The 26,142-nt window shown below is 44.0% G+C and overlaps 1 protein-coding gene across 1 annotated transcript in view; it reads right to left on the bottom strand.

The window, feature by feature from the left end:
- Positions 1-2,378: 2,378 nt before the first annotated feature.
- KALRN (kalirin RhoGEF kinase) overlaps positions 2,379-26,142 on the bottom strand; it is a 144,763-nt gene continuing 120,999 nt past the window's right edge. Inside the window, 20 exon segments of the mRNA XM_072417896.1 lie at positions 2,379-3,386; positions 3,708-3,846; positions 3,946-4,146; positions 4,665-4,743; positions 5,132-5,296; positions 5,439-5,570; positions 5,699-5,820; positions 5,909-6,074; positions 7,910-7,937; positions 8,463-8,522; positions 12,888-12,987; positions 17,093-17,340; positions 20,792-21,024; positions 22,157-22,328; positions 23,201-23,386; positions 24,395-24,472; positions 24,830-24,880; positions 25,013-25,105; positions 25,684-25,770; positions 25,981-26,123. Coding sequence (XP_072273997.1) covers positions 2,841-3,386; positions 3,708-3,846; positions 3,946-4,146; positions 4,665-4,743; positions 5,132-5,296; positions 5,439-5,570; positions 5,699-5,820; positions 5,909-6,074; positions 7,910-7,937; positions 8,463-8,522; positions 12,888-12,987; positions 17,093-17,340; positions 20,792-21,024; positions 22,157-22,328; positions 23,201-23,386; positions 24,395-24,472; positions 24,830-24,880; positions 25,013-25,105; positions 25,684-25,770; positions 25,981-26,123 — 3,029 coding nt within the window. The 3' untranslated portion in view covers positions 2,379-2,840.

A 26,142-nucleotide genomic window follows, 5' to 3' on the forward strand; every position in this document is an offset into this window, starting at 1 on the left:
CAATGTCCTTTTTGTGAACTGGTGCCCAAAACTGGACTGCATATTCCAGATGTGGCCTGACCAATGCTTTGTACAGGGGCAGGATTATGTCTCTGCAGTCTATTCCTCTTTTATTACAAGAAAGTACTTTACTAGCTTTAGATATTGCAGCTTGGCATTGCATGCTGTTATTAAGTCTATGATCTTCCAGAACCCTCAGATCCTTTTCCATTTCTGACTCCCCCAAATGTATTCCCCCTAGACAGTATGAAGCATGCATGTTGTACATCCAGGTCTGCTTGTAGATTATAGACATCCTGTATGGACTTATTTCCATTACATAGTTTGGTGTCATGTGAACAAATAAATTGTGTCATCACTGATTGATATTTGGGGAGATTAATGATCAGTTTGAGGATTTTTATTATTTGATGATCACATTATTAGCAGTTCTGATTGATTTGATGAAACGTCGATCAATTATCACAAATCTCTGCTAGAGCCAGTCATTAATGTTCATTGATGGGTTCTGGAATTTGCTGGGTGTCATGTTGTCACCAGAACAGGAAGTAAGGGGAAATTTTCTGTGGGGGAAGTGTGTTCTGGTGACAACATCTAGGGGTGGAATTCTTCTGTGGATTTTACTATCACAACCTCAGGGAAGATCGGACTCAGACAGATAAACTCTTTATTTCACGCTGTACATTCGCATTTTGACAACAAGAGAAGTGATGTAGACAAAAAATACCCCAATCTGTACTGTGCAGACTTCCAAACCGGGGTGGCACCCCGCCAAAAACCCCAGCCTGCCCTGTTTGTGGGCAGCATTGCTCCCTGCAGTGCATTTTGGGGTCACCAAATGGCAACATTGTAACAAATTTGGAAACACAGATTTTTGACATACAAGTCCGGTTTAAAGGGGAACCCCAAATAAACATGCACAAAAACTGGATGGGGGTTTCCAGCCTGATGTGAACATTGGAAATGGAGGAAGAATGATACCTGACACTGCTCCACCTGTACAATACCTTCCTGGAGAGGACAGCCAATCAAATCACAGTACTGATGACATAATTTCTTACCCAGTGACATCATAGAAACCATCTCCACCCATAAACATGAACATATTTAGGCTGGGAGTAACAGAGCCAAATATTCTCCTTGGAAATGCTGCACTGCATCCTTGTCCATGAACCGTCCCCCCTATAATACAGTTTTAGTATCCAATAAGCCTGCCAGTTCATCTATTCTTTTTCTACTTCCTGTAACCGTGATAATGTTCAGTCTGTAGCACAGCATTATTGTCACCCTGTGGATTGGGAAGATAGACCTCAAGTAAAAGACAAACTAGGTGACACTTCCAGGGCTCTGATGGGCATTTTTCTGGGTTTTTCATCCCCATACAAGTCTATGGGAATGGAGAGGTCACAAGCAGGTCAAATTCACCTGTCAATGAATTCAGAAATTCCTAAACTGATTTCCCCAACACCGACCCTAAGCATTCGCAGTGACAAGATTTTAAGTTATATGGTTTGTCCCTTCCATCATTATTGCTGAACAGCTTGAACTGTTACAGGAAGTGGTCTGGATACTGGATCTCCTGGCAGGATCATGTAACATTACACTATGAGATTCATTACATACAGCCATGTTGTCACATTGACAAATCCGCCATTTCCAAGGTTCAGACCCTGCAGATTATCGGGGTGATAAATTATTTCACATAATAAACACAAAACGTTAATAAATATCACAAATTAACACAGAAATCTTCCAGTTTTTCTCTATTTCCAGTTCTAGGGCACCACGGTCTAAGTTGGCGCTATAGTTAATGGCTGTGCTCCTGGGGGGGTCACAGTGAATTACAGTAAAATAGGCAATGAAGAGGACCTGTCATTTACCTGGCTCACGGACAACGTTATAATCAATTCACCAATTCAGCGCCAACATTAGACCTCGCTGTGAGATGCATAAAATAATGCATCACGGCTCTGTGGGGTCACAAATTCTGAGGGTGCGGACAGAGCTTTGAGAATGGCTGCCGGGTGACCGGTCCTCGTCACAGCCCAGGGTCCAATCACTGAGCCAGATTACAGGGTGAAGAAACCGAACAGCAGAGGATTCAACATATAAATAAATAAATAGATTTCTACCACTCCAGAACATCTCAGGTTGGGGGTTTTTCCCCTACAGATACCCTAAATACCCGCAAAAATTACCCCCCCCCCTCCCCCATAGGACACATACGTGACTCTGGTATGTCTAAGGCTCCTGCGGTGTTTGTCGTTGTTATATCGCTCTGTATAGAAATCATAGACCCCGCAAACGTAGATTCTGCTCTATTTCCCCACCCCCCACCATATACCTAGACCCCCCCCACGCACCCCCCCCCCCCCAATACCAGACTGTACAATGTCACAGGGAACCAACAGACAGACAGACGGACTCCATAGACAGACGGCCATATTGTTCATTGGTCGCACAGTGTCTCCGATCTCATCGTTTTGGATCTTCGCTTCTCCAAGGACTAATACCGACAATCCAGATCCCTGGAATCAACCAATCACATAGCAGCACAACAGGATCCAACCTCTTTGGGTCTGAAGAAAGGTTCATGGTAAAGGTAACGCAGCACCAAGTTCAGTACAAAATAGAAAATTAAAAACTCCTTTGTGCAGGAAAAACAACAACAGCCAATGAGAGAAATGGATTTCTGACCAACCAATCCCTGTATCAGAATACGGACAGGTGCAGGAGGTGACTCTGCCCCAAAGGTATCAGAATATGGACAGGTGCAGGATGTGACTCTTCCCTAAAGTATTGTGCCGGTAATACTTATTCAGTAGGAGGCTGTGAAGCTTTCATGTTCCAATGGCTTTGCAGTTCATAATTAAACTCTTGGCATTAGACATGGGCCGGGCATCATTCTGATGGCCCCGCCTCTCAATGAAGGCAGCCAATCGTGAGGTGTCCAGTGGGATTTTGGAATAATTGCTATAGTGGGGCTGGAGCCAAGGGTGAAGCAGGCAGGTGGCCACCGTCGGCCTCCAGTGGGCGTCCATTTGCAGCGTGGCCCTGATAAAGTCCTGAGCGGCTTGGCTGACACTGGTGAAATATTCTGGCGGGAAGGAGAAATCCACCCGGCAGATATTCATACACGTCTCCTCTCTGCTCTCATCCAAAAAAGGTGACACTCCGCTCAGCATGACGTACGTCAAAACCCCGAGCCTCCAAATGTCAGTGGCCAGAGAAACCGGCGTCCCCTTTATTACCTCCGGGGCAGCAAACTCTGGGTTCCCCAGCAGCTGGTGGATATAATAATGGCCGGTTATTCGCATGGCGTCTTCCAGGTCTATTATCTTCACCCGTGGCACAGGAATACGGAGATCAATCAGCAGGTTCTCAGGCTGCAGGAGAGAAAGGACAAAAAGGATCAATACAAAGAAATGAGAGGGGGCGTGTCCTAAAAATACAACACCATTCACTTTTACGGTGCTGTGTCTGAAGTGTGAAATATATAACAGGACGTGGATCTCACTAGTCCCTTCCCCCAGGTTTCTCTCACCAATGCAGGGTAGTGCCACCCAACGTTCTTATTAGACAAGGGTTTGTGTCCCTCGGAGGATGGCCTTTTGTATGCCACACCCTAAAAGATGCTTTTTGGAAATATGGCAGGCTATGTGCAGCCTTTTTCCTTGTTGATACTTTAGGAATAACAAGCAGCTCACCTTGAGGTCCAACTGGGCGACACGGCAGCTGTGTAGATACTGAAGGGCGCCCAGGATGTCACGCATGTAGAAGGCCACCTTCTCCTCCATCAACTCGTCATGTTTCATTAGATAATCCAGCAATCGTCCGTCGTCCACTCTGGAAGAGATCATGTGATCAGTACAGGGCAGAGGGACCCCAGGGTTGTATTTATATAGCCTCCACAAGTGGGCATTTTCCCACCCCCCAATTACTCACAGGTCCAGGATGAGGATGTAGGCGCTGGGTGACTCGTAGGTGTCATGAAGGGCCGGGTACTGGGGGTGCTGCAGGTGTTGAAGCAGCGCTGCCTCGTGAGCCGCCTGTTCACGCTTTTTCAGCTTCTTGTTGACAAATTTGACGGCGACATCTTTCCGCGTGTTCTTCTGCACACATTTCTTCACCACAGCAAACCGACCCCTGGGGGAGGGGCAAAAGGGGGAGGGGGCAATAACAGGTGAGAAATACACAGCAAAGATGGCAGAGACAAAAGACAAATCACGTGTCCCATGTAATGACCCCATATCTGAGGTCACGTGTCCCTCCTCATACCTTTACATATGTGGTCACGCCCCCCATGTCACGCCCCCATATCTGAGGTCACGTCCCCATATCTTATGGTAATGAGTCCCATGTCATACGCCATATCGGAGCTTGTGTCACATGTTATACCCCCATATCTGAGGTCACGTGTCCCATGTCATACCCTCCTATCTAAGGTCACGTGTCCCATATAATGCCCCCATACCGGAGGTCACATGTCCCATGTAATGTTCCCATATCTGAGGTCACGTGTCCCATGTCATACCCTCCTATCTGAAGCCAGGTGTCCCATGTCATACCCTCCTATCTGAGGTCACGTGTCCCATGTAACACCCCCATATCTGAGGATATCAGAACATATGTGGATTTGGAACATATGTAGCGGCGTGCCGTACCGTCCAACCTCCTGCTGCTCCACATATATCTGGTCAAAGTTCTCCCTCCAGCAAATGGTGGAGCCGTCAGTGTTGGCATCTGTAGAAAGAAATGTAGGGGGTGAAATGGGGTGTGTCACTGTGGCCTGTTCCGCCCTGCCCCCCCACGTTTATTGTCCATACGGCATTCATTATTTACAGGCTCTGCAGTGCCACGAGAAAAGGTCAGTAGTGGGACGGTTCATAAAAGTTTAGAGAACAAATAATAGAGCCAATCATAAAAAAGCATTGTCAAGGGGCAGGGCCATATAATCTGAGCTGTCTGGCAGATCACTGGATTGACTGAATGTCTCCTGCAGATGAATTTTATGCTGGGGAGCCCTGGCCAAACCGACAGGACTCATATCAGCCAATCCTGTTCTTCCATTGGTGGGGTGGGGGGAAATCGCTGCAGCCGACATGACATGGATATCAGAGACCCCACTTACCGTTTTCAGGCAGTCTTAGTGGTTCCGATGGTTCGCTGGGCAAGCTGATACCCCAGGGGTTGCTGGCACTTACTCTGAACTGGTAAGTACCTCCGGGCCTCAGGTCCTCCAGCAAAAGGTAAGTATCCAATGTGCAGGCCACGGACTGCTGCCAGATCTGGGAGCCTGCAGAGGAGACAACGTGTTACAGCAGGGAGAGCTTCAAATCCCAGAGTCTAAATGACAGGACCCATTACCCAAGTCAGGGACCCTCCGAGGGCCACTGACCGCTATGGAATACAATGCACAGTGCATGTGCAGTCCCTACCTTCATCCTTGTACTCCACGGTGTACCCTGAAATGGTGCAATTGCCGGTACTGGAGGGAGGGAGCCAGCGCAGGATAACGGAGGAGCTGCTTCTCTCCTGGGCTACCGGCTGGCTGGGGGCCCCTGGGACACCTGGAGGGGATACAAGAGTGACAGAGGTTCTAACACTGAATGTTGCATTGTATTGGATTCTTCTATTGGCTTCTGTGACAGACCCATCAATGCCGTGTTGCCCCCTTGCCCCTGGACCTCCCAGGTACCTTGTACTTTGATGGTGGCAGAGGTTGAGGCAAAGCCCAGCTCATTGGTGGCCACACAGGTGTAGATTCCACTGTCCTGGGGCATCAGATTACAAATCTTCAAACGGATATCACCAGATTCGCTGCTCGGGGAGAGAAGAATCAGAGTTATGAGGTCATCGCCATAGAGGAATGAGATATTAAAGATGGGCCCTGCAGACCGGGACCTACCTGGCTATCATAGTGTAAGTGCTGCTGTCACCATTCAGAATGTTCTGATCCGGACCCTTCCATGTGATGGTCGGTTTCGGCCGGCCGCAGACCTTGCAGTGTAGAGTCACTGTGTCACCAACCACACAGATAATGTCAACCAAAGTCAGGAGGAACTCCGGAGCCACTGAAAGGACACAAATATTGCTTAGTACATACTGAGAGACCTCAACGCTACGGGTCAGAACCAACCACAAGATGATGCCAGACCGTAGTAGAAAAATGCCGTCATTGGTTTAGGTGGCGATCAGCTTTATACTTCAGATTTTAAAATGGAGCCCAAATATCAGAATTATTCCACTAAATTAATGGAATAGATTACACAGCTAAACAAAAAAAAAAAACATTTTTTTCACTTGCCAAGGTTTTTTCAATAGAGTGTATTTCAGGTCTGCTGGATCTAGAAATTACATCAGTTTCATTGAATTTGCTCTAGTTCTTGTGATACAGGAATCGGAATAGACGATTTTACCAACAACAAGTGTTAAGACAGCATATTAATATCAATCTTTATATACACTGATGTTTTGCATTTTATATATTAAATGTAGCATTATTTTCATGAAACTTTCATTTGCCTTTTTTTTTTATTTACATACATTTTCTTTTATTACAGAAATATGAGTTCTTCAAGAAGAAGTTGTTTAAATGACCCCAATGTATTTTGCTACATGGTGAATATTGTGGTGAATATTCTCAGCTAAAACAGAGAAGAAACATTACAGAATTTGTGAAACTAGCATATCTTGCATATTTTGGCATTACACCAGAGGCCCAATATAAGTATTGGGCTCCCCATATGGTATGCAATACTTGAGTAGAGTGTTCACTTCGGTGTACCTATGGTATTGCGGGAGCCCAAAAATAATCATAGTGATTGTTATTTTTGTGCTGTGAATGTAAAAGGTTTCAATTGTTACAAGAAAAACAAGTGGGAGTTCCCTGATTTGGAATTCGCAAGACGACCTGTGCCGCATGGTGCTGATGTTCCCATACCAGTGTTCAGTACACTCCCTGATATTCCTGTATCCAACATGGAGGATATACAGGGTTTGGTGTGTAATCCAGAAGTTAGCAGTAAAAGTGAATATGAAGGAAGTGTTTCATCAAACCACCAGTACTCCCAAGAAGAGCTCAATGACATAATTTGTGACCTATGTCTGTCAAAACCAGCATCTGAACTTTTAGCATCCAGGCAAAAAGACAAGAACTGTATGACACCAGAAATTAAAATAACAGTTTATAAGACAACGGAGGTGACACTCCTATCATATTTCAGTGAAGATGGAGACTTTGTGTACTGTTGTAACATCCCTGGACTACTAGCCCATATGGGAGTACCAGAATACAGAGCAGAAGACTGGCGACTTTCCATAGACAGTTCCACTCGAAGTTTGAAATCTGTGTTACAGTATAATGGCAACTTTTATGCATCAATTCCAATTGGTCACTCAACAAAACTTGAAGATGATGAAAATATCAAAATGGTCTTACAAAATTTTTGCTATCATGAACACCAATGGTTCATGTTGAAAGAATCACAGCAAATTCCCCACAGGCTCATTGACTCACTTTATGATGAACCAGCAGCTGGTGGTCTAAAGATGAGGGGTCCCCAACATGGGGGGGGGGTGTGTGAAGGGTCTCCAGGACCCTTAGGGAAAGCCTAAAGGTCACCAATGGCAGCACTGACATGAAGGGTGGTGAACACGAAAGGGTGACGGGAATTGCAACGATGCCGGAGTATCACCAGGACAGCCACCAAGAGGGGCACAGACTGCAATAAAAGCCGGACAGAGGTTCTAAGTCAAGTTTTACATTTTATACATTATTTATCGGTTCGGATGGTTTTAATTCAACTCCTTTAATGGATGTTAGATTTAACAATTTTTAACAAATATTTAAAAAAAATGAGTAAAATAGCAATTATTAAGTAGATAAATACCAGAACTAAACACTCACCTTCCTGAATAAAATTTGGGTTCATGATCTAAAAATAAATCAGAAGAAAAAAGTCAGAAAATAAAACAAATAATTACTTCTTATTGCCACAATGTTATGTTATCTATAGCCAAGGAAGAACTGCAGCGCCACCTAGAGCACAGGCCTCTGCAGAACATGAAATGTTAGTTACACAGACATTATTAGTTACATTAGGGGAGGACATAGGGTGGTGCAAAGGTGCCCAGGACCCTCCTCAGCCAACAGGAGCCCCCACAAGGGCCCCAAGTCAATCCTGCACAGGAGCCCACTCTTGGCTATGTCCGCCCCTGATGGTACATACTTCATAATACCATACATGGTACACATCATACATGATTTATTATACCAGAACATGAAACTATAATGATGGTAACAGATTAAATGCAATACAATGCATAAAATGATATGGAATAAGTACAAACTGAAAACCAGAAATATAATATTATTGACAGGTCCTATATGTGACGGCCATGGTTGTCACCCAGGTTGCAATGTGGGAAAATGGTAAAGCTGCATATAAAATATCACCTACCTCCATGCTAGCACCAGGGTCAAAGTCATCACATTCTGACTCCTCGGAGCTGTTGTGATCCTGCAGGCCAAGGAGAGGCAAAAGGGATTAAAGAGTCGGGATCAGCAATGGGCAACTGTAGGGAGAAAGAAAACTCTGACCCCCCCAGACGAAGGTCACACAGATCCACCACCCTTACCTTTCCTTCTGAAGACAGAGCAGACGAAGACAATTCCCACCCACACATAGGGGAGCTTTCAATGAGCTCTATTGTATGGAGTGTATCACCACATAGTTTTCTTGTTGGGGTAACTGCTGGAGCCTCAACCAGGGACAAATGGGGTTCAGAACTGATGCAGAAGGTTCTGTTTTTGGGGTCATCGGAATTCTACACATTGTAAAAGGGTTTATATAAGAGATTCCACAGCTCCACTGGGACAAAGGGGTGAAAGTGAAAGACCTCCCGAGAGCTGGGACGGGTTCTGGAGGCCGGATTCTGGAGAATGGGTCTGTGGGGTACAGATTCTAAAAGAATGGGGTTCTAGTGAGTTGGTTCTAGATGATTGAAGGTTCCCCCATCATTTTATACACAGATAAGATTTGTTCTGGATACAGAATATACTTTATAACAATAATAAACCTGATATGAATATGTGACTGAAATGAGGCATCCTGGGACAGCCTGGCTGGAACACAGAATGTTAGAACTTCTCCTTTGCTTGTCTTTCACAACTTCAAATAATTAGGCAAAACTTCCCATATTGCCCCCAATATTGCAGCACTTTCTCTCCACTGACACCCCAGGTCACGAAACGTTTGAAGATTTTTACCATTCTTACACTGAGATGTCAATCCCTGTCTGGAAACTCCATCAACATTTAAAGCCTGAGAATAATAGTGTGTATTGAGAGATGGCAGAGATTGGGAGGAAGGGGATTGCTCCTAGTGGGAGGGTTCAATTACTGTTGGTGGGAAGGCTCTATCCAGCTTCCAATTAGTTGGAATTATTTTGGGAAGATGACAATTGTCCAGAAGTGCTTGAGATTGTACAAAGAGGTTTGTCTATAAAAAGGAAAATCCCCTCTCAATCAGGCGCCTCAACGTCTTGAATTGTCTAATCTCTTATTATGTGTAGACTCACCAAACAGAGCACTCCATGCTCCACTATGCATTGTACATTGGATATTGCCCCGCAGTCATGTAAATCACATGTTATATTACATATATGTCGGATTTATGGTATGTTGCAGCCAATCAGAGCACTGTGCACTGTGTAATACAATTTATTGATTGAGGAGTATAAAATCATATGCTGCTTCTTTTAATAAGGAGAGAACTTTTATATTCCACCTTATTGATAACAGAACATTCAGCACTGGGGCCACAAATCACTCAATTGCCTAACCCACCTTTAACATGGTGTCTGCACAGGAAACATTGAACACAAGGGGGGGGGATTTATACATGATGAATTATATTTTCTGTTCTCAGGAGCAACAAATGTCATTCCAGCACGAGATTTGTAACAATACCAGGCTAATTCTCCATCTTGCCACAAAAAGATGAGCAGGATAGCAAACATGGAAAGATGTCAAAATTTGTTTAAGTTTTTAACATCCACCAAAAATTTTACTCCTCCGCTTCACACCAACCCATCACCAACCTGAACTTTATTAAATTGCCCAAATTTACATTTTTGTTCACATGATGACACCAATTCAAAATTATTCTTCAATTATAAGCATCCCTGCATTGCATGAAGATGCATTCTATTATTTAATATGGGGTATATGGGACTCCCTGGCAACACCTTGGCGGGGTGCAGGGCAAAGAGGAGCCACTGCTGGGCTCAGGAACGTTGCTGGATTTTCTATAACTTAAATATTGAAATGTAATGGTGACACCCAATGCTAGAAAACAGAGACTTTGACTGGGTGAGAACACAGACCGGTTGGTAGTATGACAGTGAGAATTGTGGATGAATGGATGGGGAACATGGCCTAGAATTAGGGGCACCATTATTGAGTTCCTGGGTCTGTACACCCTGCTGTGCCCATTATGAGGGGTTCCCACCATCTCTTCTAATTTGCATTTTGAAGCCTAAAAAGATAGTCAGGAACTTCCTGGGAACAACAGATAATTTATTTTATGCACTACAAGTGCTACTTTTAGTCTCCTTGTTTGGAAAAAATAAAATCATAAGCAAAAAAAAATATTTTGTAGCAGGAGAAGTGAGAGTCCCAGGTGAGCAGGAACAGAGCCAGGAATCAGGGAGACCCCAAAGCTGGAAGTAGAAGAGCCCGGGACTGACCCTGGGCACCACCCTGCACCCCTCAGGACACAAAAATGGTTTTTGCCACTGCTAACTTGTTTTAAAGTTTCAATTTCCAGGGCCATTATAAGAATTGGGTGATACCAAATATCGCCTTGTTCCCAGTCAGGATGGTGGACCCGGGGAATGCACCCCTAAAACAATCCAGCAATGGGGGATGCATTATTTCCATCCCTGACCGCAGCCTTTTTTTATATCATAGTGTGACTGCTAACAAACACATCGGCTTGGGATGGGCTCTACCTTGGGGCTTTCATATCCAGCTAGCTTATTATATCACAATCGTTCGGCTTTTTATGGCTGGCAAACATTTTTGTTAAGGGTATATTTCTGGTTATTGGATTGGTGTAGTCTGTGTCATTGATGGCCTAAATGCATTCTTGGTTGGAGGTTGTTTGGTAAAATATTCTGGGGGGGGGGGGGGGGGGTAGTTGTGGGGGTTTTCCTGGTTCCTCTTGGGTCGGATTGTTACCCCCAGGTTGTGACATTTATTACATCGTCAGATCAGGTTGGATCTGATTGGTGGTTGAGAGGTCTATGGAAATGTATGGACAGGACAAATTGAGGGGAATATTTATAACATTCAGCCCCCTAAGTCATTGAGTTTTCGCGGAAATGCCTCTACAGTGACTTTCTGCTCGGAAGTTCTAGATGCATTATTGCCTTGCATTTCATTATGCATTCCAGGATGAGACAAGTCATGAATGGCTGCAACAAACATGTTTTACATGCACGGCTAAAGAGGTGGCGAGATGGAACGGACAGGACTTTGGCGGAACAAGCAGTAACAGGTGGAGCCGCATCCCATGCACCCAGCACACAGACACACTCACATACAAGCACATGCGCAGGACGGGTAAAGAAACATTTTGATTTGGGGAAAAACTTCCAACAGGCTGCAGTTAGTGGAGGCAACGGGAGGGGAGGACGGTGATACAGACTGATTGGAACATATTTGGAGACACAAATGGGACAGGAATTGACAACAATGCTAACATGTGACCAGGATGGTCTGTACCTGAATCCTGATACCTGAAAGGCACCTTTATCTGCATCCCTTATACACATTGGAGAACCAACAGTGTATGTAAACCCAGGAACAAAGAGGTCGTATATTGCAGCTCACACGCCTCACTTGTGATGGCCGCATTGGATTACTTTTTAAGGCCCAAGATCACTTTCTGCAAAAGAAGATCCTGTTGATCCTGACAGAATTCCCCTGTCCTTGCAAACTAAAGTCTCAATGTTACCAGCCTTCCCAGCTAACTTCTGTGAATTACAAACATCTCCCATTATGTATTAGAGGAAGGAAGTGAGGGAAGTGTTTTCTAGCCCTCTCTTGGGGTGACAACACTGCTTCTCCATAAAGTACACAGAACTGGTGTTGTCACCCTAAAACAGAACGTGTGCTATTGGCAGGATCACCAGAAAATAAATGCAGCAGCCACATTTAAAGACTGATAGGATGCAGTATGTTCATTTTTGGGTTTAAATACAAAGAAAGAAAAAAAAAGAAATATATTTTTAGGGGAAGTCCTATTGCTAACTATATTTTTACTGTGAAGTCTCTAACACGCAGGTCACATACAGGTTATGGGAGGTTGTCACTCTACTCCTGAATCAATGCATTGCCTGTGAATCAGAGAACTTCCATTGGACTCCTTACAATGAAAACATAAATTTTATGATTTTATCACAAAAATATACATTAACACCTCTGAGTTCTGCCTGGGAGAGCGGTCAATGGTCCCTAAAGAGCCAGGGGATGGGTCAAAAATCTGTATTTTATATCCAAACACTCAGCAGAGGACATTCTCTAACCCTCACACATTTCTACACTATTGGGACATATGAAGGGTCAGTGTTTTGTAGATCTGCCATCTATAGACCTCAATGTTAAAACCGGGACATCAGCGGACAGGCTGATTGGCATGCAGAGTGGAGGCGGCTGCTCGTACCGGATGCAAAATATCAAATTAAACAATAGTGCCAGATGAGCGCCATGCAAATTCCTGCAGAAATGAAAGAAAAACAAAAAAAAACAAAAAAACAAATGCAATAACACCTGCGTCCTGCAGGACGAGTGCCGTGTGGTGATCTAGCGCCTTACTCACTTTCACCTTGCTGCCCAGACCCTCCACGCTTTTACACTGGCCGTTGGGCTCCTTGCTGTTCCGTTTCCTCATGCGAAGAGTGTGCCAAGAGCATGACTTCCTGTTGTACCAAAAAACGCACCAATCAAATGGCAGAACTGAAATGAGAGGGGCAGCTAGGCCGGCGTCCGCACAGGGCAGGATCCTAATAAAGAACATCTAAAAAAACATTTCAGCCACACATCATGCAGTGTTAGCAGTTCTGAACACCAAGCTGCAACACCACCAATGCGGAACATACATGAGGTTTAATGACACACAATATAAACATCTGGTGGGGTGCCAGCTGTACCCTTAAAGCACCATGTGCATTAGTTCCCAATTATAGCACCCTATAACCCACAGAAGAAGTGCCAAATAATACTTCAATGTGATTGGCTGCTGCGTTATGGGAGGCCATTGTTATTGGTAGACTACACTTTCTGGGGTCTCCAGTATTTGGACATAATGTGGCTCCCCAACAGTTGCACAACTACAGATCCCAGCATCCCTCTCTGCCTGCTGGGAATTCGCAGTTGTAAACAGCAAATGCTTCTTAAGCCTCTGACTTGCTGCGCCCTGGATAGTGAATGATTATGATTCTCATAGAGTTCTTAACAATAGACTGCAATTGAAGATCTTATTCAGTTTCACTTCTCAGTGAAATTTCCCCAAAACTCACAGAAATAAAAATATTTCTAACTTTACAGAATAGAAATTGATGGACATAAAATATTCATAGGGAGCCAGCACTGATACAAATATGGAGCCTGCCATTGCTGAGAAATGGAGATGGATCCAATGCATTTCGCAGGATTTTTGGACCTTTTCAGGACTATGAAGCTCTGTTTAGGTCCAGTTGATGAAGCAGACTGTGCTATGATCCATGGCCGTGTCATGAAGGTTTAACAGGCAGCCACAGATCGCATTACAGAGTGTCAGCCTCCAGGCCTTGCAGAACCTTCCAGTGCCCTGAAGATGCGCCCAAAGCATCTGAAATATGTTGGCCGCATTTGTGTTTATTTTACCAATAATACAATTTATTTTCTTTTTTTTTTTATATCTAAAAGACTTCTATAAATACTTTTTGTGGCACCGGCTGACTCTTCGCCTAAAGACCAGCACCACCTCTCAGATTTAGCCGAGTTTTATTCACAGATACAGAAGAAGGAAGCAGATCAGAATCTGACTTCACTTGCTGCATGCTGGCTCTAGTTTAGTGACTAGCCATTAATAACTAGACAGGCAGGCAAATTCTATGCTGGGAGGGAATCAGCAATGGGAGCCCCTGTATTTCAGTTTATTTTACACTCATCTGTTCATGTGAAAACATTGGGGCAGATTTAATAACAAAGGAAGCCCCTGATCTTTCACTCAGATTATTCAAAATTAGATGTCAAACTGAAACAAATGCAATCAATAAACCATAAAGAGTTATTAATCTGATCAAATCTTTGGATCAGGCTGAAAAGGAATTTCCAAAATGGTTGAATACCCCCAGCCAACCCTCCAGCTGTATGTGAATATCATTCACCCATTTGTGTGCAAATTCCCTGCCTTTACACCGACAATAATTCAACTTTGTAGAATCTAATTTGAATGCAGTGAGATGAGGAAATGACCTCAGCACCAATATCACCAATCCAGAGACTTTGCCCTAAGGTTAAAGGTCGGGGGGGGGGGGCATCTCAGGATGAATGGTTTTTAGGGTTTAGGGCTGAGTGCCAGAGTTAAGGTTGTGTTGGGGTTAATTTAGGGTTTGGTTAAAGGTTACAAACTCCAGAGAAGACTCAGAAAAGAAGTTTCAGGTCGGAGGTCACAGACATGCTACGGAAGCAAAGATCAAGCAGTTTCTAAACCCAGCAATGCAGCCGGCGCCTGTCAGTGTGGACCTCACCCCTCGCTTTCAGATGTTTCCCAACCTATAACCCAATCAGAAGCTCCAGAGGCTACAAAGGCTGCACTGGTTACCAGTAGGCCAGGCACAGACATTGCTGGACTCAGAAGGTCCTCACTGAGGGATTGGCTGCCCAATGTGGCCTTCAGGACATAAAATAACATCATTCATATAGGGGGTTGGTTAGGATACAAACATGTTCAGACATTTCTGACTTGTAAAGGTGCCGGCTCCTCGTCACTCCTCAACCTTATAGCACTACTGGGTGGTGAATAAAATTGGCAGATCTGTGAATTCCACATTATGGGTATTTGGATTGATCGAGGATAATGGATCTGATTCTCCTCATTTTGTTTTCATGGAGCGACCAGAATGATAAAATACAGAAGAAAATGATTTCTCTATCAGTATCTGCTATGCTCTCACTTCCTAAAATATAGAAAAGAATCCTGGTTGGGAAATGCTGCTCTGAAAGGAGGTGCTGCAGACACTTTGGCCTTTACACCGGGCCAGATTCAGCATGTTTAAGGCCTGAGGTGTATAGAAAGATTTTATAAAGCAATTCTCAATATTCATGCAGCATTATAGGGAGGTTAGGTAGATGATAAGGATGATGATGGATGGATGAATGATGGATGGATGGATATGTGATGGATGATGAGTGATGATGGTAGTTAAAGTTAAATTATTGGTGTTAAATCAAAACTGCAGCTGATGGGGGCTTTAAGGGCTTCATGAAAGTTGCCTAATGTTTGTACAATCTTGGCAAACACACTGATCTTACACAAATTGAACCCATGGTAAGAAAGCCTTCATGTCTGCTCTGGGTTACCCCCTAAGTTAGCCATATTGAGCCCTAAAAGAAGCAGAATCCTTGCACCTGTCCACTGCAACCCACAGAACCTACGCAGATTAGAAAGGTAAATGAAGAAGGAAGTGGTTATCAGTGGGCAAGATTCCTATTTGTCACGTGGTATTTCCTGATCTGTGAAACTTGTCAGGGTCCTTGGCTGCTAAACTAGAGGTGCCCGGTGTGGTGCTGCCCCCCCAGGATGATTGATTTGTGTTTGATAGGAACGAGTGAAGAGTAAAATGCAGAAAAGATTTGGTTGCTGACTTTATTTATAACTGGTAAAGCCAATGTGGTTTCTTCCAGGACTTTCTGTGTTAATATCGAATGATATGCAGATCATTTCACAGTCAGGGAGTTGTCACAGAAAGTCCGGAAATTACCGTTGTTACCTCTGCTACAGCCCCTGGACTGAGTAATAGCCTCCAAAAGTGCTTCCACAGCCGCGCCTGACAGCAGCATGGGAAGCCACAAAGAAGAGATCCCGACTCTGCGAAGCATGCTGGTTTTAATCATTATAAAGTCTGGAACCAAATCTTTTCTGTGTATTGACACCCAATGTGCCCCACACACAAAGGAGAAAGGTGACCACTATCAATTCTGCAAAAACACTTAAAAAAATTATTTAGCACCTCATGACAACCTTTCCCATGGTTAACAAGCATTAGTAATGAAAAGCAGAAACCAAACAAGCAAAAAGTCCAAAAACTGTGAGTACCTCGTGAAAACATGCGCATCCTGGTGAAAATTTATTTTACATATTTAAAATAGTACATTTAAAATTATTAGTTACAATACAGGTACAATGATGAACATTGCGACTAGCGTTATATATTGCACGATCTGACGTCATCAAAAGGACCGGAGGGGATTTTCAATCTTTTTTTTCGCTTTTTTTTTTTCTTAAATAGTGCAAAATACTTTATACAGGAATGGGGGGGGGGGCTCCTTGCAAAACCCAAATATTTTACAGTTTTACCGTGAACATATATTAAAATAAAACAGAAAATAAAGTCCAAATCAAAAGGAAAAAAAAAAAAAAAAAAAAAGTACAGGCTGTACATTAAAATTGCCACAGACAATATATAGAATCTCCTCTTCGAGGAGTTGGTTTAGTCCAACGTAAAGCAGAATTGCCACCAATTTACAGAATCGTAATATGGCACAAAGTCCAGTTCAGACAGTTCCACGTTCTGTACAATATCGATACAGAACTCGTCTTTACCTTCTTGTAAATCTGTACAATTATTAACATAAAAAAATAAAAATTAAAAAGAAAAAAAACAAAAACAAAATTGAGTTTCCTGCACGGCGGGGGGAGGGGGGCCGCGCTCGCAGGGCTCCACATTCAACGCTTCTTCCAACAGCACTGTGAAAAAAACCAGCAGAAATCCCCCAAAATCCACTACTGCTTGTGGGGCAGCCATGTGTGGCACTTACTTGATGCTTCTGTCGCTACTGTCAGCAGAGGTCTTAGTAATTTGCCCCAAAACGGAGCCGGGGATCCAGCCTTCTGCCGCCGGGGAGTGGTCATTGGCGGGCCGGTAGACCAGGAACATGTTCTGCTGGTTGACGGCCAGGATTTGTACAATCTCGCCATGGTAGACGCAGATCTCGTTCTCTTTCAGTGCATAGTAATCCTGAACAATGGCCATTGATGCCGCTCCATTACAGCCGGAAATCTCGTTCTGAGGGGGGAAGGAGGAGAGAAGAGACATTAAAATAAGTGGGAATTATCCCCGAGATGTTCAGGGCAAAGACCGGGGCAGCCAGGAGGAAGAGCAGAAACACGACAATTGTACATTTATCTTACAAGGGGGACAAAGTCTATTTATTTTTATTCACATGGGGCACCTGGCTGCTCTGCCAGCACCAGATGTGGGAGTTTCCTGGGTCATTTCTGAGTCTAATACAGCTTGTCTACAAACACTGAAGCATGAGAGGGAGGATGCACCAAACAGGAGTAAAGGGCTGCAATCATTACCCCAGAAATCCTGGGAAAGTCTGCTGAGTCTGACTGTAATAATTTATGGAAAAAGAAGGCTGCAAATGCTAAACATGCTCATTTCCTGGCTGCTATGCAGACTTCAGTAACACAAAATATTACCAAGGACTCCGGGCTTTGCTCTGACTTTCCAGTTAGGTGAACCAGGTCCTGTAAAGTCATTCAGAAAACACTGACGAGAATGAGCACAGCAGCCAGATAATTAGCATTCGCACAATAAACTAATGGCAGTGCCTGTATTACTGTTATGAACAGATTTAGAGTGCCCTAGCAGAAAGGGGTGGGGTCAGACACAGGTAGTTAATAATGGGAAGGGGTCAGACACAAGTGGTAATTTATAAAGGGTAAGGGTCAGAAACAGATGGTTATTATTAAGAGGGTGGGTCAGACAAAGGTGGGTATTAATAAAGGGGTGGGGGTCAGAAGGAGAAGGGTCAGACACAGGTGGTTAATAATATAGAGGTGGCATTAGACACGTTATAAAAAGTAGAAGTTCGGAGATTCAGGATATCAGGGTCAGGTGTACAGAGACAATAGGCTAACAGATGACTTCATATATTTATACCTTTTTTGGTGGTCGGCTTCCTGACGCAATTACCAGAATTGCTTTACTTCTTGTTGTTTGGCCTGATTACTCGCTGTGGTTATTCCCACCAATACAGGTGTACAAGCTGAAGAAACACAGCGAGTGATGGGGGCAGCAAGCAATCCACCCCATCTGACCAGGGAGCTCTGGACAGAAGTGCAGTTCAAGAAACAGGCCACAGGAAAGGTAAGTACATGAGGACCTCTGGATACAACTGTTACTGTGCTGGAAGTTTTCTTCAAACAGAACTGGTTACACAGATAGGAGGGTTGGGATTAGAGGCATCAATGGTTACATGGGTAGGGTTAGAGCAGGCATGGGTAAACTAAGGCCAGTGGGGCGTATATGGCCCAATCGGCGTATTTTTGCGGCCCGTTTGGTGGTCCATGGCTCCGGCCACCCCGAGCAGCGTCAGGAGGAGGACTCCGCTGAGCTAATGAACTGGGCAGAGCCGTGGAACATTTCCCCCACTTGTTTCCCGGGTCCTGTAAGTAGGCAGGCTGTGTCCCTGACACAAACCGCCCACTCTCTCATCGCAGGCTTAGATCCGCGATCGGAGACTGGGCGGGGTTGTGTCTTGGCACCTACTTACCTCACGTGTTCAGTCCATAGCAGAAGAAGCAGCTTGTGAAATTAAGCTGTGGCGTTATTGTGGAATTGAAGAATTGGAAGCTTAAAGTAAGTTTATGAATGTTATCTCCCTTCTAGCTCTACATAATGATTATTTGCTTAAGTATTTTTGTTTAGTAAATGAATGAAATGAATGGAAAGCTCAGATTAATGTAAAGGATCCTATTTTATTGTGTGTTGTTTTAGGCCAGCCTATTAATTTAAATGTGTTCCCTAATGCACCCAAAAAAGGTGCATTCAGCATTTCTGGCACTTGTAAAGTTCTGGGAAAATTCATTCTGAATAGCACCCAATGCACTTTTGATACCGCGCAGCACAATGCAAGCTAATGCACTGCTCCTCACTTCAGTACTCCATGCATAAGCTTGCATTGTGCTGCACAGTACCACAAGTGCATTAGGTGCTATGTGGAACAAATCAGAACCAAGCATAAATCGGAGGAATAGAGTGTCACTATTGAAGTTTCTCATGATTTTAGAAAGTTTGCCAATGGTGGGTTTAGATTTATTTTAAATCCTATCTAATGAGTATTTGTTTGAGTTTTCAAAGCAGAAGTAGGAGCGATTAACTGGTGAATCATGCCATAATTTTAACTTAATGCAGCTGGATCTGTGAAATATTGTGTGTTACTAATAATTATGTGCAATTTCTGAATGAATATTGAAGGTAAATGATGTCAGAAAATGACAGGACAAAATAGTTTTCCAATAAAGAGGCTGAGAATTGCTAATGAAGCTGCAGCCAAAGTTATGTCAGTTTTGGTTTTCCACAGAAAACAGTGTTATGTGAGTAGAGCTCTCTCGTCAATACAGATGCAGCACTTGAAGATTCTACTTGTATATGGAGCTGGCAGCAGGAGATCAGGCTTATTCACTAAAACAGTGGAATGAAGTCCAATACAAGATTTCTTTGAGTCCAATACAAATAAATCTTTATATAATTATCTATATTTAATATACATGCTACCGGACAGTTATATTACAGATTTTAGTATTTTTATGCACTCTTGTTTTAACAGATTTTTTTTTATTTAAAGTTTCTTATTAAATTTATTAGATATTGTACATATTTCAGTGAGATATGCCTAAGAATTATATTTATGTATATGTCAAATTTTAGAAACCATTGTGGCCCCCGAGTCAAAAAGTTTGACCACTCTGGGTTAGAGGCATCAATGCTTCATGGGTAGGAGGGGCAGGAATAGAGGCATCAATGGTTACACGGGTAGGAGGGGCGGGATTGAAGGCATCCATGGTTACACAGGTAGAAGGGGCGGGATTAGAGACATCAATTGTTAAACACAGGTATAATGGGCAGGATTAGAGGCATCAATGGTTACACAGGTAGAAGGGGCGGGCTTAAAGGCATCCATGGTTACACAGGTAGAAGGGGCGGGCTTAAAGGCATCCATGGTTACACAGGTAGAAGGGGCGGGCCTAAAGGCATCCATGGTTTAAAGGCATCCATGGTTACACAGGTAGAAGGGGCGGGCTTAAAGGCATCCATGGTTACACAGGTAGAAGGGGCGGGCCTAAAGGCATCCATGGTTACACAGGTAGAAGGGGCGGGGTTAGAGACATCAATGGTTACACAGGTAGGGGGGCGGTATAAGAGGCATTATTGCTCACACAGGTAGGTAGAAGGGGCAGGGTAAGAGGCATCCATGGTTACACAGGAAGGAGAGGCAAGGTTAGAAACATCAATGGTTACACAGGTATAAGCGGCAGGGTTGGAGACATCAATGGTTACACAGGTAGAAGGCTGGAGGTTAGAGACAGCAATGGTTACACAGATAGAAGGGTGGGGGTTAGAGACATCTATCGTTACACAGGTAAAAGGGGCAGGGTTAGAAACATCAATGATTACAATAGTAAAAGGGAGAGCAAGACAAAAAAAATTTACCTGATGGATAGATTACCTGGCTGCATTCATACTTGTCAGAAGGTTGGTACAAATCATACCCTGGACTGCCATTCGAGGTAGGTGTTTTTCTTTGCGGTAGAGATGGGTTTCGCGGGAGATTGATGCATTTCTCAGAGACAACTGGGGTTGTGGAGACTGGTCTGCTGCTGGGAGTAGGCGCCCGACTTAGGGGTTTGTTCATTGCTGCGTTACTTTCCTTCCGCTGATATTCTATTGGTGATTGTAGAGCTGGAGGCAGGACAAACAGGAATGTCATTGCCAATGTCTGACATTTACTATCAGTTGTAAAGAGACGGCACATTTCCTGCGATACTTGCAGGAGATAAATATTACGATGAAATGACAAAATATTTCATCTGTTTCGTTTTTAGTATTTTAGAATCCTGTAAAAGATTCTTTCGAGGACACTGCAATACACATGCATGCTTGTTTGGTATGACAGCGCAAAGAGCAGCAACCTCAACAGCCCAAAAAAAGTCATCCTACCCTGAAATGCTAACTATTGAAATGCAATCAAATTATCACTTATTATTGCTGCTCTTCACTCTTATTTACTAAATAAGTCAAAATGGCTCCCGAAGAGGGAAGTCCGCGATCGCACCCAGTGCATGCATGGGCTGAGAGAGACACAGATTGCATGGACAGACGTTGTTACACTTGATTGGATGAGGCGAGCACAGAAGTGAAACTATCATTCCCATGCAACATTTATCATCACAATTATTTACAGAGGTAAAAAAGCAGACTTACTAGGAGGAGGGGCAGGGCAGCCATGAGAGGAGAGAAGTGAAGAGTTAGGAAAAGAGATAACACAGGAAGACAGAGAAATCAATTCTAACATCAGAATCACTGAACTAATTGGTGAATGGTTGCTAGAGATGATGGAAAGCCAATCTCTGATTACAATGGGCGTGGTCTGTAGTTTTAAATACATGAACACCAGGGTTGTATCAGATAAATGTTCACCACACACATTACAATCTGATTGTACAATCTCCAAAGTTTTCTCTTCCAACATAGCTAAATTTAAAGATTTGACAAGATTGTACAGTGAGCTTCATACTAGATAATACAAAACATTGGGGTCCTGATATGACTATGGTAAGTAGGGACTGTCTGTGTTCCTCACAACCAGTAGGAAGGAAAAATGGAAAATTAGATTGGACCACAGAGGAGGCCTCATACCTATCAATAACTGGAGCCCGATGGAAGATACGGGAATTCCAGATGTTTTATACAATCTGAATTCAAATATAGTAAAATGTATATAGCAAATATATAATATATAAATATAGCAAAATGAAATAGATTGGTGCGAATAGGCCTGGGTCACAGCCACACAATCGTCCTCCCCACTCACCATTCAGGAAGTCTCGCTGGGTTTCCAGCACTTGGCTAATGTCCAGCACCCAGGCCTGTTTGATCTCGGGGTTGGCGGCCTGAAGAATGACGCGTTCGGTGGATTCTCGGCTCCTCAGAGCAAACTTGCAGGGATCATTGTCAACGTTTTCTTCCAGGATGAGGAAATTCATCTGTCAGCAAGAAGCAGGTAGAGGTTACAGGAGCAGGGGGGGGGGGGGGGGAAGAAACAGCACAGCACTTCCCAGGGCTTCCCCCAAACTGATTCCAGCCAATTATCTGGGACCAAATAGGGCTGATGGGGGCACATGAGAGTGAATGAGATTACAGTGGGGGCATTAGATGATACGATCATCAGCAGAAGGGTTCTGCTACAGTATATGTTTGGCACTTTATAAAGTGTAACACACGTGTCAGGGGAACCATATGGCGCTACAGAACTGGAATGAGCAATAATAGGAATAACTTGAAGCCTTTACTAAAAAGTAAATGCCAGAAAAGGAACCCACTACAGACAGAGCCAGGGGAGAGGCAGGAAAATGGGGACCTCAGGAAATGGGCAATAAAAAGGACAATAATGTAATGTAATAGGACCCTAGGGATCAGAACTGCATTGAGTCACAGAGTCCAAAAGGAACCCTGGGTAAGGGGCTACACTGACCCAAAATGGAAAGGAGTTGGCTGCGGAAAGACCCTAAATAGATGGTCATAGGGACCCACCAGGGATGGGTTAACATTAGCAAAGGGACTGGGATGCAGAAATAAGCCAAACCAGGGGCTACTTATTTCCTTTAGGAAGGCAGCCTACTCTATATGCACCATGGAAGAAGATTTCAGCCTAAGGGCCACACCATGTGGGTCTGATGAACTTGGAGTCGGGGGTAGGAGCCTCATTAAGCTGCCCAAGTTAGAGGCTGGGTGCAGAGGGGCACACAGAGTCCCTCAGGGAAGAGCTCACTGTGGAGGGGAGGGCTCCAGGAATTGGACTGCTCTCTTTGAGACCCCCAGTAAAACCTCCAATCAGATAACTGCTTTCATGTCTCACCTTGATTCCTTTTTTAAACATGTAGCCGGGGTTGGATGAACCCCTCCTCAAGAGTTCACTGAAGATGACTATCTGTTCGAACAAGAAAACTCTCCTTTCCTTAGGCCGAGATTGTAGTCCAGATTCCTGCTCGATCACAAAAAACGTGTCCTGCTGGAGCAACTTCCCCTGAGCTGTAAGCTTTCCCTGAGGAAAACGACATGCGATTAATAGGGTTAAAGGTTCAACCTCCAGATATTATCACCATCATATACCAACATAATATTTATATTATGATGGATACTGGATACTGAAGAGAAGACACATAAAATATTATAAAAAAAGAGGGAGTTGAACTATGAACTAACATGAGTTGCAGGACCTCCGTCCAGTCAGTAGGGGACATCACACGCTTGATTTTATGGTTTATTATCCCATGACCACAATCCCTTTTTGGGAGCACAGCATGATCACTGAGTGATTTGGGAATAATATGTTCACATTTACAGTGAATCATGTCAGCACACACCCTGACTACATAACAATGGCATTACCACGCTGCATGAAACCGCTGATGGGTCACTGCAGCAATTAGGCCAGCTCAGCTCGTTACATCATTATATTGTTGGGTATTTCTCAATCCAGCCATTTAAAAACAGAGCCAACAAATTGTCTGATTACATGAAATTAAAATCTGTGCAGCAGGTGAAAAAGGCGTCTGAGAGGAAGGTGGAGCCTCCGTTATCAAAATAATCAGCAGGAATTTCCCAATATGTAAAAATAGAGCAGCGACATGCAGCTGTGTTCGGACACGTTGGCGAGCGCATGTACTGATTAATGTGTATTCTGGGGATGACACCTGATGGATGTGACACTAATCAATAGATGAGACATACACGGGGGTATTACTGAAAGTCATTAATTACCCCAATCCATCCCACCCCCTCATATGTACAATATACTACATACACTACATTTATACTACATAAACTAAAGTTTAATGTTTCAAGCCAAAATATAAAATGCAGTTATAGGCAAAGTTTATGGAATGTATCATCCTCTGGCTGTTTACAGTGCATCAGGGAGCACTGGGACCCTTCAAGAATGCATCAGAGAGCACTGAAGGCATCAGGGAGCATTGGGGCCCTACACAAAGCATCAGGGAGCACAGGGGACCTACAGAATGCATCAGGGAGCACTGGGGCAAAAACTCACCTCGAATCCCTGAAGTCGCCCCAAGTTCATCATGTCGTTGCAGCGTTTGGGTACAAGGCACATTAACTCCACGGATTTCTGTCAGACCGGAACACAACACAGGGCAGATATCAGAGACAAAACTGGAAGATCAACATGACAGTAAATGATCAGCAATGTTGGCACCATGTTACCTCTACGACAGAATTACTGTCACAAAATTTTCTCCAGGGCCCCTCTGAGGGCTACTCCCCAGCTGGGGGTCGGGAGACCCAGATATCCATTGGAATTCTCCTCCATAATATCCAAGAAGAATTTTTTGTATATAAGGCCTCTGCCTATAATTGTACTAGGACTTTTATGTATTCATATAAATTGTTCCCATCACAGGGGTAATTTGTAGCAGGGAGACACCATGGTGCAGAATTGGTATGTGGGTGACGCACAAATACAAACCTCAATCTCAGAGCATTCCAGACCGGCCTTCTGGCTGTACTTGAGGAAATCCTGCAAAAGAGAAATGTGTTATTGCTGAGGTGGAGCAAATCATTCTTATAGAGTGCAGGTAGGTGATGGATGTGGAGCTCTAGGGGGTGGAGTGATGAGCGTGGCTGGAGCAGAGTGATGGGTGGGGTTTACCTTTAGCAGTAGCTGGTACTTGGTTATCCTCTGTATGGGTTTGATGAGGAAATCCCTGATGTTAAATCTCTGGTTTATCTCCTGCTTCACCTCCTACACAATGAGAAGAATCAGAAAATACAATTTTCAGTTACTCAGAACTACACTAAATAGCTGCAGAGCAGAAACATGGAATAAAAGGGCTGCAGTCCTAAACAGATGTACAGAACTAGCTGACTTGGAGTATTTCAAATGTATCTGTCATTGCAACATGCTCAGTGATTTGTCAGTGTGACACCTCCAGGTATTTTTTTTACCTCTCAGAGATCATGTGACTCCCCCTGACCATGCTACCATTTGCTGCCCCATTCAGCTACCACAAAGTGACTTAGCTCGGTAATTATATGGACCCCATGTTACCTATTCACCTTGGTGCTGCTTGTTGATTGGTCACTTATACACCCGATGCTATCACATGGGGATAAGGAGAGGGTTCTCTCTCCAGCTACTGCTGAGCAGTAAAGGGCAGGAGATATGGAGCTGGGGTATCAGTGGGGTATGCAGCTGGGGTGAAGTACATGGGAAGGCACATGTGTGCTATGATGTATTGGCAGTGTAGGGGGCAGCTGTGGCAGATGGAAGTGAAGTTGCCCACCCAGAGCAACCCACAGGGTGTTGGAAACTTTTCTTACCTCAAAATAAGAGTCGTATTCAGCGACAACGTATTCCGAGCGCGGCTTGTTCTGGCAATACACAACATACATGAGCAGTTTCCTCTCCTGCAAAAACACAAATATCATCAGACAACCCGAGAAAGCAACCTATAGGGAGGCAAGTAATATGATTACGTGTTGTACACACAGAGACAGTGGGTACAGTGGGCAAGAATAGAGCTCCCACACACCCTGCCAGGTAGTACAGAGGGCAGGAATACTGTTTGCACATCCAGCATTCACAAGGGACTATCCCTAACTCTAGGGGGCGCTCACCTGTTTTATGAAAAGTGGAGCGAGCCGTTCAGGGTCCTTCAGACATTGTTCTAATTCTCCCATGAAAAAGCTGAAAGAGAAAGGAAATCATTCAATGTATAGGATGCAGAGCCCTGGAGCCAACAGAAGTCCCAGATCATCTCACCATTGTGGGAGGGGAAG

This window comes from Pyxicephalus adspersus, chromosome 7 (genome assembly GCF_032062135.1).
Source record: "Pyxicephalus adspersus chromosome 7, UCB_Pads_2.0, whole genome shotgun sequence".
NCBI classification, from domain to species: domain Eukaryota; kingdom Metazoa; phylum Chordata; class Amphibia; order Anura; family Pyxicephalidae; genus Pyxicephalus; species Pyxicephalus adspersus.